Source organism: Haliaeetus leucocephalus, unplaced genomic scaffold (assembly GCF_000737465.1).
Source record: "Haliaeetus leucocephalus isolate CR32 unplaced genomic scaffold, Haliaeetus_leucocephalus-4.0 Scaffold751, whole genome shotgun sequence".
NCBI classification, from domain to species: domain Eukaryota; kingdom Metazoa; phylum Chordata; class Aves; order Accipitriformes; family Accipitridae; genus Haliaeetus; species Haliaeetus leucocephalus.
The window spans coordinates 18,532,585-18,549,058 of NW_010973187.1; the positions used below are offsets into that span (position 1 = coordinate 18,532,585).

A 16,474-nucleotide genomic window follows, 5' to 3' on the forward strand; every position below is an offset into this window, starting at 1 on the left:
ACTTTTTTATGATAATTATAACTTTAATCACATTTGGGGTCACCTAGAGAAGAGCTTAAACCTTTATTCCTCCTGTTGTCCCCTGCATACAGCTCCCTTTGGACTGACTTCATACAGAAGCATCTCTGTTATCTTGCATATAGCCACAGTATTTATCAGCAGCATGCTCCTCAATGAAATATCAGTCCTAGGATAACTGATAATGTAACCAAAATAATTCTCTGTAGTCAAGTTTTTATGCAAAATAATGTGCTTTCTGTTACCTTAGTACCTATTTGATTGGTCTTCAGTAACAAACAATCTCTGTTCTATGTTCTTCAGTGACTTTTTAAAATTTAATTGCATTTATTGTATTCCACACATGTGTAACAGTCAGTACTTTTTGGTACGGGACCATCGCTAGGTCTTACTTTGGCAGAGAATAGCAGAGTCAGAGGATGGACCAGACTGCAGGATGGATGAGAAGTAGGTTTTATTCCAACTAGATCATTATGTGAACTGAATATACTGAAATACATACCAGTTTGGTTGCACATAGATGTTGAAATAGCCTGTTTGCCTGGCCATGTTATCACAAGGGTGATAAATTAGGAATCAGAGCTGTACCTTGTTGGTTATCAAAGAGCTTGGCAGGAAAACATTGTCTTTGGCTGTCCCTTCTGTTGACCCTCTCCCAAAACACCCACCATTGAGGTGGGAAGGCTTTCTGAATGGGCAGTGGACAATCTGGGATCTTCCAGGTGTCTCTCTTGGTTTGAATGTGTCTTCAAACCTTCACGAACCTATAGTCTTGGATATTTTAACTCTTAATTTCCTTGAATCTGAACAACCAGTTTGGGACTTGCCATTCTGTTGGTAACCAGTATCCAGTTCAAAGGATTTCTGACGTTTCCTTAATATTTCCTTGCTTTGTGTAAGCTCACCAAAAGGTTCATTCCAGGTATTTGGAGGTTTTATGACTAAGATAGAGGGAAAAGAACAGTTTAAGATCATACAAAATGAAACAAGCTGAAATGTAAATTTGGGCTGAATGTCTGTAAAAATTTTCTTAATGAGGTTTTGGAATATTTTATTTTTTCTGCTGTCATTCATTTGTTTGAGGAGGGAATTTCAGATAATATTATCATCATCATTAAGAAAAAGAGTAGTTGACGTTGCGCACTTTCAGTGACATGTCTTCAGTTTCTTTTAAATGATATTTTAGAAGACATCTGATAACAAGAAGACAGAAGAAAGTCTTGGGAAGGTGAGAGTTGTGAGTTTCTAAATCAATCCATATAGCTTTTTTAGGTTTTATGGGTTTTATTACACACTTTCAGCCTAGGTAAGACAGTCCTCATAGCCAATTAAGTTGTGAGTTAGAATGAATTAAATTTTCTGAAATGGTTTGCCTTTTTTTCTTTTTTAATCCAAATGACTGTCATTTACAAAAAGATACTTCATTTTACTGAAAGTGCTTTTCTGTCCAAGGGGAATGCTTAATTGCAGCCGCAAATCACCTCAGATGCTTTCATACAAGGATAAAGCAAGTTAAAAATTGTGCATCATTTTGAAAATGCAGGTTCTGAATTCAGGATAAGATGCAGATTTCTGTTTTTTATCCCGGCTGCTCTCGTCAAGAACTCCATCCTGGCCAGACGTCTCATAAAAGTGTCCTTCAGAGCAGTGACGTCCCTACGAGCCTTTTTAGGATTTCAGGCAATTCCCAGAGCTATCTACAGTGACCATTATCCAAAATCCGGTGACACACCTCGCTCTGCATTTTTATTCAGAGAAAGCATTTTTGCATTTTGCAGGTCTGACATACATGGTGGTTATGTTAAATAGCTGTAATTGCTCAGCGATAGGGGAATTTTCAATCCTGAATGTGCCACGTGGCTCATTCTCTCACATTTAGAGAATACACCCCACGGCATGTTAACCTTTATAGGTTTTTCTTCCATTTTTGTGTGCTGGTGAGAGATGATTTTAAATGTGGTTGTTGATACTGTTTCAGAAACCCTACTAAATTACAACTGAATGGTTCTTTTTTGAGTAGAATAATCAAAGCAAATGGAAAGTGAATCAAAGCTGTTCCTCCAAGGCCTTCTTTATGGCTCCTTTTTACAGTGAGCTATATCTCAAATTTCCCTCTTTGGAGAGTAAAAAGAAAATAGTAGGGTATAAAAAGGGCTCAGTGACACAGCCTTTCACCACCGCAATGTTTTTTGATTGAGGTTTCTTTAGTCATTTGGGTTTACGCACATGCAGGTATGTCCAAAACCAATTTGAGGAATCATGTCGAGACCTAAGTTCCCTGGTGCTCCGCTTTATTCAAATGCCAAGAAGTTTTCTCCAGTTTGATTTTTATGCATTTTATATAAGCATGTCATTGACCAAAATGTGATTTCTTACTGTGTACGCTGGTTCACATGCAGACATAAACGTTGATCTCTGGGATAGCCATGGGTCAAATTGCTTTTCTGACATCTTAACAGTTACATGGATAGCTTGGATGAGTAACACAGGAACATTTTTTGAAAGTACTCTTAGAATTGTTTTTTTTAGATGCTCTTAAACATTTTTTCCTTTATAAAGACTGAATTATGTTTGAATAAGTTAACCAGCAGCATTTGAAATTTAAATAAATAAATAGCACAGTGTGTGACTGTGAATATATGTGTATGTGTCTGCCAAGCAGAAAATAGAGAATATCTGTTAGGTCTTTAATGCCACCCGATACTTCCCATTTCAAAAAATTCGTTTTCAGTTTCTTGTAATTTGGCTAGTCTTTAATTGCCAACTGGGGCTAGATATTTTTTTAGAAAAATGTGTCTAAAATACTTGTTCTTTCTGAGAATGAGAAGCACATCGTACATGTTGGCAAATTCTGGTGACCTTTTCTTTGGCTGGGAATTTGCATCTTCACATTTCTCAGTAAGAACTGTTGTGTAAAGGTTGCGCCTTTTTGCCATTCCTCTGAAAATACACCAAGATTTGGCTTAGTTACACACCTTTGAAGAACTGCAGTGCTCACACACTCATAAGAGGCTTCCAGTTCGTAGCACCTGAAGTTCCTGTTGGGCACGATTCTGCCCATGGCTAACCAGGACCAAGCCAAGGGCAAGGACCTTGCAAAGGTGCTGGTTCCTGAGCCGAGGACTGCCTCCTCTCGCGGTGTTTTTTGGGCTCCCATAACTGTTGGGCTCCAGCTGCCTGGAGAAGGATGCTTCCTGATGTAAGTGCCAAGAAGGGAGGAGAAACATAGGATGAACGAGTGGTATTGGGAACCAAAGGAAATAAGAGAACTGGTGGCCAAATTCCCACAAACGGGAGTCATATGAAGAAACGAGAAGGCAGGAAGAAGGAAGCTTGGAAGAGGTGCAGACAGCCCTGTGGGACTTTGTGGCAGATGTGTCTCACTTGGTGTCACCGTGATTGACACAGGTGACAGTTGGCTGCCGGTGTGTTTTACTCCAGTCACGCAGCAGAGTTGCAAAGCCCCAACGCTGTGACATTCGTCGTCCGAATGCCGACCATCCTTTTCCAAGGACAAAACAAGGATCTGCTGATAAGAGCAATACTGTGCCATTGTGTAATTAAAAATTATACCATGATGTCATGCACAGCAGGCCGAACTAAGGTGACACAAGCGACTTCAATCCTTGCTTTTCCAAACTTGTCAGTGTTTGACGTTGCATCCTTCATTCTCTTAAGAAATACACAAAATGAATGTTTGCCATTAGATTAATCTGTTCTTAATGGCATTCTGAATAATCCTCCCAATACTTAACACGTAGCGTGCGTCACTGTTGCAACATAACGTGCTAGAAGGATTCTTGGTGCAAATCTGCCATACGTCAATATCTGGAGCCTTGCGATGCTCGCTTGGGTGCACCGGTCGTGTGCTCAGTGAGTGGGGTTTTCCTCTTGGTGGGATGAAGGTTGGAGCTGCACAGTGGCTGCCTCGAGTGCTCCATTTGCAGAGCAGATGTGGGACTCATCCTGGCTGGTGAAAACATTGCGAGGTCATCTTTAACCATAGCAAATTACAGCAAATTGGATTCCAGTTGTCCTTCTTTTAGGCTGTACTAAGCAGTAATGTACTTGTACCATTGGAGTATCAGATTCATGAACTCTTAGGGCTGTTCCCTACTGTAAGACATGCTCTGACATCCATACTACGTTTTTCTTTACCTTTTCTCTACTTCCATTTCCTTTGGTAGAGATCTTTTGATTAAATGAAGACTTCAGAAATTGTCTATTTTTCATTACCATTATCATTTAATCAAGCTATCCTTGAACATTCAAACTTAAGGTCTCTCATCTATATCCTCTAGCCCTCCATGCAGTTTCAGTCTTAATAACTTTTTCCTGATATCAAGTTTAAATCTGCTTTCCTAAGCTCTTGACCATTTGTTCTTTATCACAAGTGTTGCTGAGCACTCATAAAATCCCCTCTCACAGAGACATTGCTATCTAGCAGCTTTCTCGTAATCTGTGATTACTTTATGGTTCATATCAAGTAAAATAGGGATATATTTTTGATTCTTACCAGTAGTAAGTGAACCACTGTTGTGTTGTCTATGCCAAGAAATTAAACCCTATTAGAACATGTCAACCACCAGGACTCGGTTCTCTAATCAAGGTAAAGTTTGCTGGAGATTAAAGCACAGGTCTTTAGGAGAGATCTGAAATGGTGATTAATGCTAGGTACTGGAAAACAAAAATTCTTGATTACACCTTTTGCTAGCACTGACCTTTCCTGCAGCCTCACGCAAGCAATTTAGTCTCTGGTATAGGAAACACTTAGAAACACCATCAGGCTATTGTGGGATGAGGAGTTGCTGTAGGTCAGCACATCTGAGCTCTAATAATTTGCTGCTAGTTTGTACATGGCCATTCTCCCTCTAAAAGTTTTCTTCCATTTATGTTGGTTTAGCCATTTTTAAGTGTGTGCTGGATTTTAAAGTGTTTAAAAGTTGTTCTCTTCACTGAAAGTTGCTTGTTTCAAATTCAGGCTGTTCTACCTCTCCTTTCCCATCTGAAAGAGGTATAATGATATTTGGCTGCATGGTGCAGGTATTGTAAGAGTTAATTCACATTTTTTGTGAGTTCTATGCATCAGAAGTGCTGTGTAAATAAGCTTATAAAGAAAGAGTGGCATATTTATTGGCAGACATGAAAAGATACGGTAAGTTAGTTTAATATGGTCCCATCAACCTTGACAACATTCCCTTAAGGATATCAGCAGTTGTCACTCGAAGCTGGTGACATTAGGTCTGTTATTTCAGAGATAAGCTCGGTGGTGGTCTCTCTGCTCTCTTCCCAGATGACTCCGCTGTTTCCCTGTTTGATAAAGCCGATTCACATTATCGATCTGTGAAAGCCAGGGAATAAAACTGCCATCCTTTGCACATCTCTCCATGTAGCATCTCTCTTTGGAGAGGCAATCTCCAAACTAAACTGCGAATGGGTCCCCCTACGGAAGCAATAGCTGCATCGGCCCAAATGTGTCACTCCAGACCGATGGAGTCAACACCGCAGAGGCTTTAGGGAGCAAATTGTTCAGATTTGAAAGAAATCATGCTACTAAAATTGACAGGAACTCCTCAGTCAGTCCTCTGAAGGGAAGCTGCCTCTTCTGGAGTGCTGAACGTGGAGGTAGAAAATTACAGACAATTAAGCAGACCTCATTGAAGTGTTCAGGAAAATGGTTAGTGGTAAGGCATCTCTAATAAATGCCAACAGCGATGGAACTGTTAGAGATGTCTCATGCAAAAAAAGTATTTCCTAGTGAAGAAGAGATGGCTTTTAGGGTGCGGAGGGTGTTGCTATGTATATTGGGAGATCCAAGGTCAAACACTTGCTTCTGCTGCTGCAGCTGTGTAAAACAAACATAAAAACAATCCCAGCCTGTCCAGGAGTGGGATTAAAATATAAATGATTGCGAGGCACTTGCGTGCATCGATGAAGAGGGCTGTGTAAACACCATACACGTTTCTCCCTTTTGGACAGCATGTCTCAGTCCATTATGACTCCAGATACTCAATTCCTAATTATTTTGTTACATACAATTTTGAAAGGAAGACTAATTTCATTGCCTTGGATGTAACTTAAAGAAATGATGAGGTAATTTCTAGAAGAAACTCCTATGTGTTAAACAGATGGCATCACTGAGATAAAGATATTTTGCAGGAGGAGATGGCAAACATTTTGTGTTAAAATATTCCCGGAATCGGCATGCCGTTCTGCATACGCAGGAATGGGATCCTAGGATGAAACAATAACACATAATAAAAATATAGCATAATACAGACATACATAATGCAGTATGACATCAGCATAATACATATGCATTGCTTTTTTCAGTGATATCTCTAGACTTTGAGCTGGAATGTACTGCTGTTCAGTTTAGAGGTGGGAAACCTGGGAATCAAGTGACCAACCCCAGAAAGAACTTTGCCTTTTCAAAGGGATTTCTGACATACTAAATTTTTTATGGGGTTTTAATTCTAAAAAGACATCTTTCCAGTATGTCTCCAATAGAGCAGTCAGTGATTTTTGGACAGATAAACACAAGTCGTGCCTGCATTGTGATTTTCACCAATTCCGTATTTCATCTGTTCTTCTCCAGCTGCTGAGTCTTTGTCTCACCAGCTGTTGGCATTTAATGTATTTTTTTTGAAGGCTACTTTGTAGACCTTTTCTACTCTTCATGCCCCATGTCATTGCAGCCTGTGGTCATTCCCCCACTGCTGGTGCTTGGCTCTGAGATGTAAGAATGGCAAAGGCAATGCTAACACATTTAGAGTAACTACGTGGTTGAACTACATTGCATTCTTCCCCTTCTGTTTTCCAGATTTATCCAGGAGATAGAGCACGCCATGGAGCTTGGCCCAACCAAGCAGTGTCCGCTCCGTGAATTCCTCACCATGTACATCAAGAACATCTTCCTCAATCAGGTCCTGGCTGAAATCAACAAAGAGATCGAAGGCGTCACAAAGGCATCTGATCCCCTGAAAATATTGGCTAATGCAGATACCATGAAGATCCTAGGTGTGCAGCGGCCCCTTCTGCAGGTAGGAGCTGAGTGAACTGCCAATACATCCCTTACTGTCCCTGTCTAACCATGACCTGGTTATATATCTGATGAGGAAAGACATGGACCTGCTCGAGTGGGTCCAGAGGAGGGCTGTGAAGATGATCAGAGGGCTGGAGCACCTCTCCTATGAGGACAGGCTGAGAGAGTTGGGGTTGTTCAGCCTGGAGAAGAGAAGGCTCCGGGGAGACCTTCTAGCAGCCTTCCAGTACCTAAAGGGGACCTACAGGAAAGCTGGAGAGAGACTTTTTACAAGAGCATGCAGTGATAGGACAAGGGATAATGGCTTTAAACTGAAAGAGGGCAGATTTAGATTAGATATTAGGAAGTTCTTTACTGTGAGGGTGGTGAGACACTGGAGCAGGTTGTCCAGAGAAGTTGTGGCTGCCCCATCCTGGCAGTGTTCAAGGCCAGGCTGGATGGGGCTTGGAGCAACCTGGTCTAGTGGAAGGTGTCCCTGCCCATGGCAGGGGGGTTGGAACTCGATGATATATCTTTCAGGTCCCTTCCAACCCAAACCATTCTGTGTTTCTAGGGTGCTATGACCCACAAAAGTTGTCTCAACATTGAGTCTGTAACTACGATCTATTCCAGTGTCACTGTTAGTATAGTTTTTCCTCCTCTGATCTCTGTATGCAGGTATGTAGGTATACATGGGCTCTTACGTTTTGCTAGTGCCAGAAGGTATGCCTCTCTTGCTACATACGTCAAGCTAACGGCATCTTTGCATCTTGCCTGGTACATGCCATTTTTAAAGCACCTTGTAGCCATCATGACAAATTGTTACCGACTGTCTTAAACCACTATCACAGAAATTTATTTTCAAGATTTTCAATAATGTGTGCCTCTCTTAGAAGTTCTGGGGACACTTGCAAATCATAGAGCCATGCGATCGGACTAAATACACATGCCGAACTACCAGGAGGAGCAAAGATGAGGTCTGCTGCCTCCCAAATGCAGCGTGTTTGTGATTGATGTGATGCTGTTGCAGCGAGGCAGCTGTATTGCTTCCTCAGCCAGATAAGAGAGATTTGAGAGATTTGGCTTTGAAGTTAGAGTATTTATATGAGAAGTCTCTTCTGAAACAGCTTTTTTGAACGCTGATGCAGAGTGGCGATAATAGCAACAAGCACAGTTCTCATCCCAACTACATGGGTAACAGGACAGTATGGAAGCCCACCCAAAAATTCTGAATTATACGTGTTGCATGGGACTGAAAGTTATGAACTGACACTCAGCTCTGACTCTTGCTGTGATTTGGGTCAAGCTCTTTAAATCCTTTTAAATTATTCCCTCTTACCTATAAAATCATCCCTTCAGGGATGATTTTATATTTGCAAAGTTCTTAGGAGGTAGCACGCATCTCCCAAGGTTTATGTAGCCGCTTTCCATCTTAGTTTATAACTGTAAAACATCTGTATATTATAATTATATATAATAATAGTCATAACTACTATTATTGTTATTATTTGGGGGAAATTGCTAGGATTTTTGCATGTATTTATGGTCACTAACGCTATGCCTGTCTGGGTTCCATGGGTATGGGACGGTTCTTTCAGAGGCAAAGCAAAATCAGATTCCAGCGGAGAGTTTTCAGAAGTCTTTAGAGGGAAACAGCTTCCTTAGAAGGGGGCCAGAAGTTTCTTTACATGGTTTAGAAAATCTCCAGGAGTTAAAATGATGTTTTGGAGCAGCATATCATCCCTGAACTATTTCCTTCCCAAGCTTTACAAGCCTTCTCAGAAACTCAGTTATCAAAACCAAAAAGTGGAAGAATACAACCCATTGTAAATAATTACTAACATAAACATTGTTTCAGCCTCAACGTTCACTGAGCACACACCAGGTAAGATGAGAACAGGGCATTGCCTCAAGAGCACGTTGTGTCTGAATATCTCACATTGAGCTCTCTCGTGAGCCGAAGGTGGATTTGATGCTATTTGTCTTTTTTTTTCCCTTGGTGCTGCAAAAGTAGTGCCGATCAGATGTAATGTGTAACAGTAAAAATGGAGCAGGAACGGTCATGAAACAAGAGCAGAGTATTGAAAGCAACTTTAATGAGAGCAGAAGGGGTTTTGTAGATCAAGAACTCGGAATGCATTGGCTGAGCGGGAAAGGCAGGAGCACAGCAGTGAGGGGCTGTGCCGGTAATTCCTCACCATTGCGAGTGCCTAGGAAAAAAGAAATATGCCAAATCCATGACACACATAGAAGTCTTCCAAGACTTGATTTTCAGAACAGCGTTGAAAAGAACAAATCTTAGGGCAGTTTTGGCTTCCACAACAGGGAAAGTATCTGAAGATTGAAACAATGAGTTACAATAGAAAGCCAAATTCTACTTATTCATGGTCTGAGGAGTCAGTTGAAAATGTTACTTGAAGTTCGTTTTGAGAGATCTGCAAATAAGTAGGTATATTCTGTGTTGTGTTTTGTATTGTTTGCCTTTCTTTTGTTTTCTCTTATGAGAATTAAACTGAGTGAGAACCCAAACCCAGCCTGCGCAGGCGTCTGACCTTACTGAGAGCTGAAAATACTTTATGGTAATATTATCACGCAAGCTTTGGAGCAGGACTATGGAGGTTGTTAACCTTACAAATTTGTTTTGGATTCTTAATGCGATAATGTATTTTTGTGGATTGTGGCTTCATTTGTAGCTATGAAAATGCGTTCTATAATATCAATATATTTTCTTAAAGTTCATTTGGGGTTGAAGAGTCAGAATGGCTTGGAATTTTCTCATCCAGTTCCTATAATTTGTTTGTCATGATGGATGGAAATCATTTTGAACTGGAATTATTCTTGGTCAAAATGTACGTGGTCAGAAGGTCTGCCTATTCCCGACATTATAGAAGGGTAATTTTGTGAAAGCGAAGAAAAATTGCTGCCTCTTTGAACCAAGTCATCCAAATAGCTCCCTAAAATAATTTTATTGATTTTACATTAAAAGAAAAAAAAGGCTATTTCTGCATTGACAGTGCTGGAGCCTGAAATCTTTGCCCTCATCACCTCATGGGTACGATGAAAATACAGTGTGTGGCGTGAATGAGCCTTGTGCCTCTCTCCTGGCACTGTGTTACTTTTTCCTGCCTTATGTCATTCAGGGAGAGGTTCATGGTTCACCCATCCCACTCCTTGCTATCCTGAAGATCTTTCTGAAGCTTCTGCAGCAGGAGCCAGCGCTGTGATTTAACACGACTCAAGAATTTATCAGTTCCCACTGCATAGGCTGATAATAGCTGCTTTTTGATAACTATCAGCACATGTTTGAACTGAATTAGCTTATAGATAAGAGGTTTTCTAGCATCCTATGCCATCATGTCCTCACAGATGAATCATCCATTTCTGTAAAGATTATGCTTTAAAAAAAAAAAATTGTAGCTGCCCTTTGTAAATATTACATTTGACTGGGAGGATGGTCTTGTTTTCTATTCTTCCATCCTTAAATGTAAAATATTGTAAATCCTTTTCCTTTCAAGAGTGACTGAATAACCATGAAACTAATTTGTCTCAAAATTATTCTGCATTAAACTTCAGGCTGTAATTGTTTTAAATCAATACTAAATTAGGCTACAAGCAGCTCGACAGCTTCTTACAGCCTGTTCTTGTATGATTCATGTCAAGGTGATAAATCTTTCTGGCTAGGTGGTCACTACTTATACTGGCCTTAAAAATGTGTTGCCCTGGCTCCATCCAACAAAAAAGTGCATGTTGCTTCAACCTTCCCACTCTATAGCAGCAGAGCAGGATTTTTCCTTTAAAGCATCAGTGCGACCGTTGTTTCTTACAGAAGTATTGTGCAGATGATGGGCATGATGGTTTTCTGGCTGAAAATCCAGCGAAAAACTCCTTAAAAAGTCAGAGTGTGCAGCTGTTTGCAGGATAATGACTTGCTGGAGCTAATTATCCCATTGCCCGCACTGCTTATCCCACACACTATGTCACTCGCTTGTGACTTTCCAAGGAGACGTCATTGCTGGCTTTGGCATGTTTTCTTCCTGTCAAATTACTGGTTATTAAGAAGAAGAATGGTCACAGTGAGTGGCGTTTAAATGGTTCACCAGTAGTGATGGGTACATACTTTGATAGCGAGTGGATGTTATTAATTATTAGTGTAAACAAATTAGTTGTCTTTTCAGGCTGGCTTCCAACAATGAAAGTTCATTAAGGAGCGAGCATGGCTGATCAATTGAGTTTTTCCCATTCAAGGACAAGTGTGACTTTTGAGGCAGCACCTGTGGTTCTGGTCCTTTTTGTTGGTTTTTTTTGCAATGACATGATGTCTAAAACAGTATGAAGTGCTTTGCAGATGTTTTCATCTGTTGTGTGGTGTATCTGTTCCCATTGTACAACCAATATGTCAAGAGGTTAAGACCCACTGACTGAGTCTGTGTCAGAATTTCTAGCTGACTCTTCTTTTTCAGTTTGAACTGAGAGGCAAAATTATCTCTCCGTGGGAGTCTGAATCTCCCTATTGCTTTCAATATTTCTTTAGATAATTTTTCCTCTGGGGGGAACATTTACTGTGGTTACTGCCTTTTGTGGAAGCTTTTACAAGGCTCCCGTGTAAGTCATCTGCAGATCTGTAAGTTCTCCACTGAGGCTGATTGTGGAGCTCTAAGTTACATAAAAGCAATTGCTACCTTTAGGCAAACTGTTATGGCAGCGCTTCAATTTATTTTAAAAATCAAGTTTAACTTGCACATTCAGTAAAACCTAGGTAGGAGACAGTTTTATGTTGCATATGGACATACTGAAGCAGCATGCCTTGCAGGCAAAATTATTTTCTTCCTCTCCGGATCTGGAAAAGCAAAATGAGGTTGCACAAACCATCCCACTGATGTGACTCACGTTTGACTTGAAGGAAACAGTTGTATGTTTGAGGTCTCTGTAGCCTATTAACTCCTGCAGTTGCTGGGTATCTCTTCCATAGGTGGGTGCAATCCTGCGTTAGAGTCAGCCAGAATCTGTATAACCCTCGTTTGTTCAGCCCTGAATCCAGGTTAATATTCCCCGTCTCTCATGACCTGAGGCTCAACACGAAGCTGGGCTTAGCCATGTATGTGGTTTTCTATCTAGAACATGTGAGAACCGCTCTCCTATTTAAGCAAACTTTTTGCAAGCTGGTAAAATCGCAGCTTCTCTACCGGGAACATGCTCTATTAGAAATTAGCACCACAGAGGAAAGTAAAAGCCTAAGTCTTGATTGAAGGAGGTGAGAGTTGGGTGCAAAATGTCTTTGATCATGGTCCTACCTGAGACCACCAGCTTGTTTTGTTCACCTCAACAAGCATCTGTCGTATGACCAGAATTTTTGGCTGGTACCAATGCAGGTTGGATTTGAACTTCGTAAGTGATGGGTTACTGTTATTTTCAGGTCTTTAATAAGCATTTTTTGAATATTTACATACCCAGTATCATAGTATCGTAATTACATTAGTTGAAAGGGACCTCTGGAAGTTGGTCTCATCTGCCTGAAGCTCTGGCCCAGAACCGAAGTCTGGCAAACACCAGATCAGGTCAGTCATGGCTTTGTCTCAGTGGGTCCTGAAAACCTCCGGAGATGGAGATCCTCTGGGCAATGGTTCTGCACTGCTCTCCTGCTGGAGAGCTTTTTCATAGCCACAATTTTTGGCTGCTGCTCCTTATTATGTCACATGTATGAGATATGGAACAGACCAGGAGTCTTCATTTAAATCATGTATTATTTTTACTTCTGGAAATGTGAAGCCTACACACAGTGCAGCTCTTGCATCTGTGTAAGGCACCTTAGGTGTGAAGCAGAATAACTAATCCATGGCCTTCACACTTCTACCTGTGGTTGCATCTTGTTAAGGCTGATCTCTGTTTTAAGTTAGTCTGGTGTTATTAAAATATACCTCCCTAGGGTCAGTCTAGCCATAATGGTCTTGACAGTACTAGAGATGCAAGTGTGTATGGAGGGTTTGTATCAATGAGTCTAATCAAAAGATGTTCTGGGCAAAACCGACCAGTTAATAAAAAGAGATCACCCGGTCTTGTATCTCTTAGCAATTGCATTGTGCTTTTGGTTAGTAAATCTTAAATTTTTTTTTTCAAGAATTTAATTTAATTGGTAAAACTTGCTATTGAAAGACTGCCTTTCTAGCACAGCTCTATCTCTCAATCTGTGTCTTTGTAGTGCATCAGCCCGTGTCATTCCTACGGTCCAAGAGCTAATACTTCAGGGTGAATTCACATCATTAACTTTGCTTGCTCAGGGTTGTGTCTGCTGGCTTATTTGAGATGACCTGAGCCAGGAAAGCTCTGTTTCCAACCTTAAGTTCCAGGTTTGAGCAAAAATGATGACCATTGCTCTGAACGTCCTTGGGAACCAGCAGCTTCAGGTTGGAAAAGCACAACCTCCGGAGCTGCTGGTGCTGGGAAACCTGGCTGGAATGGGGTCAAACATTGTGTTTTCAGGGTGGGTTGGAGGGCGCAGACGGACTGCTGTCTCTTTTGATCTTTCTGCAGCAGGATTTTTTGGTAGACAAGCAGGAGAGAAGTAATGGTTTCTGACATATCTGCTGACAGGGACTGCACTGCATTAGCACTCTGTCAATCCCATCTTCTAAGAGGTGCCTTTTTTGAGACCTGTTTGACTTTACTGGCTATCAAAGGCATCCTCAGTTTTTGGCCTCCATGGAAAGAGCAGCAGGCAGTCAAGGAAGAGGCAGACAGCTGCATGGCCAACACAAATCCGTGGGGATCGCCTGCTCTAAGGGAGCAGAAGGGGTGTTAAACCCCCGAGGTCACCCTGGGAGCTGGAACGGGTGCGAGGAGAGGTTGACTTTGCCTCTGTGAATTTTTTTGTCTCTCTCTGTTTTTTCTGGTCATTAGTCTGAAAAGTAGGACTCAAGCCAAAGTGGAAAGAGAAACATACTCCAATTCTTGCATGCTGGAGCTGGCATGGGAAAAAAAAAAAAATTTAGAAAAAAGAGAGAAATAAAAAGTAGCTGTCACTGTCTTCTTGGCCTTGAAGATTGACATCTCACTAGCAGGTCCTGTCTGTGTCATTGCAATTCCCTGTACAGCTCCTGGATTAATCCTCTCTCCATGGACGCAGTATCTATTGAGCTGGTAGGGCTTTTATCCCCTTTCTTCTGCTCCTGAATTAATATGGGGTTTTACGGTGGTGGGAGAAACTACATGCATAGTCTGCTTCATTCTTTCCCTTTCTTTTTGATAGGATTTTATTTTAAAATCCTGCAATCGTCATGCATGCAATGATTTCTGGCTTGGCTAGAAGTCAACAGGAGTGTGCAACAATTCACGGAGGGAGGCTGTGGGAGATGCACCAGCATGGTGCTGGGAATGCCTCCGGGACACTGAGCACATCAGCTCCTGCTGACATTGGTGAGATGCAGAGGAGCATCCATATCGTGCAGGATTAACCCTTTTAAGGGACCTTTGCTGTCACGGCATTTACAGTGTTCATCCTCACCCTGGACTTTGCAGCTGGTTTTCAGTGGCAGTTTGAGTAATTGCTAGACTGGTAAAACCACTAAAACTTCCTTGTAAGTTATTTTATTTTTATTTTTTTCTTCTTGCGGTCAAGTTTTTTTCAGAAGTTGGGAGTAAACCACATGTATCTGCCCCAGCCTCAGTCACAGGCCTTGATTGATCATTTTAATTACCAAAACAGCCCAGACAGGCTCTTTCAGCACTAGTATTGCGCTCATAAATCCTCATTTTGCCTCACATGGCTGAGCCCACATGGCTGGTGTCAGAAACAGCCCCTCTTATCTTTCTGTCCAGAGGAGAAGCCATTTAGCTTGGCCACCCTTCTGTTTGTTTAAAGCTTGAGCTGCACATTTCTCATTTGCAACCTCATTAAGCGTACAGCATCCGTGCAGGAGAGCACGCCTCTGGGATGCGGAGGCAGAGCTGGCCTTCTCGTTAACCCAAGGGTGCTTCCAAAAAGTAAGCGTGAAGCCTCAGATACAGCTACCAGAGAAGCGACACTTCACCCAGCTTTCCTCTTTCCCTCCAGCTGCCTTTTTTCCGCGGTGTTTTTCAATTTTAAACCAGTGTTTTGACTTCGCTGAGGTTGTTCCTGTGATGGATGACCATAGCTGCAGTGTCCAGGAGGCTCTTAGCATCCACTTGTGAGTACCGACAAAGGCAAAGTCTGATGAACTTCATTTAAAGGAGATCCGTATCACTCCATCACCAACAGCCCTCCAGGAGTTTCTTTCATAACCGTCTTTTCACTAGGAAAGTTTAATTACTTGCTTTTTCGAAACACAGCAGTGGTAGAGTTTGGAGTCTTGGTTTGGCTTTTTTTGACTCTCTACACCCATTAGCTGAAGGTTGTATCTTTCTATCACAACAGCGCAGATATTTTTTTCCGTTTCCTCTGCTTGGTTTGCTTCATGAATCCCGAATCCAGCCTGTAACACAATCTCATGCAACACACTTTATAGATGGCTTCAAGAGAAGAAACTTCCCTGTGTTCTTGCCAGGCTCATTGAAAGTCACATTCTTTTTTTTTTTTCCCTTGCATTTGAAGCCTGGGCCCATTTCATTTAGGAAGAATAACTCTAATTTCTAGTTTTTTAAATGTTTTCCTAATCAGAAGTGCTATATGAGAAGAGCCATCGCATTTTAAATAATTGATGGCTACTTTATTGAGTTGTCAGCACTAATTCATCCTTCTTTTGAAGTGCTCGGATGTTCAAAGGAGTAATCTTTTTACAACGTGCTCATTTTTTGAAGAAAAGTTCATTTTTATAATTACTTTTTTTTTTTCCACTGCGGAATGTAATTGTAGCTGTGCGGTGAGGGGGAGGGATGAAGTACCTTCCAGCTCACACAGGCTCTAAAATGCCTTTATTACTACTTTTGCTGCTAATTTCACTGCCTCCCTCCTTTTGCAGAGGTTTAATTATACCTGTTTTAAAAGCGCATTTTGAAATATGACACCTAGTTCTCATAGAGAACAAAAGAGAGATTAATCTATTGTTAAAAGGAAAGGTAAAGAAGCTCTTATTTTTTTTTTTTTGTCAGGGCTGTCCCTCCCTGACAAGCAGCATTCAGTGGGAGGATTGCAGAGAAGTAGCTGTGATTTTGAAGGAGGGGACTTGTCAACAGATTTAAAAAATGAAAAACAGATGCAGAGATGCTACAATCAGAGTATTCCTTCTTGCATGGTGGGTTTTCCCTCCTACCCTCTGCTGGCAGAGAAAAAGGTTCTTGCTAGAGTGTATAAACTTTGCTAGCAGTTTAAAGGTTAATAGCACTCTAATTTACATCTGAAAGAATTGAGAGAAGGCAGTAAATTAAGAGTTTCCCCTTTTGGTACTAATCTGTAAATAGACCCTTTCCATTTCAATAAAATAAAATAAAATAATAGTTCCACTCACGCACACAAAGCTG

General features: G+C 41.2%; 1 protein-coding gene across 1 annotated transcript in view; it reads left to right on the forward strand.

Moving 5' to 3' along the window:
* LOC104840287 (exocyst complex component 4-like) overlaps positions 1-16,474 on the forward strand; it is a 328,127-nt gene that overhangs the window by 213,171 nt on the left and 98,482 nt on the right. The window contains exon 5 of the mRNA XM_010581112.1: positions 6,842-7,061. Within this exon, the coding sequence (XP_010579414.1) occupies positions 6,842-7,061 (220 nt within the window). The remainder of the gene's footprint in view (positions 1-6,841; positions 7,062-16,474) is intronic.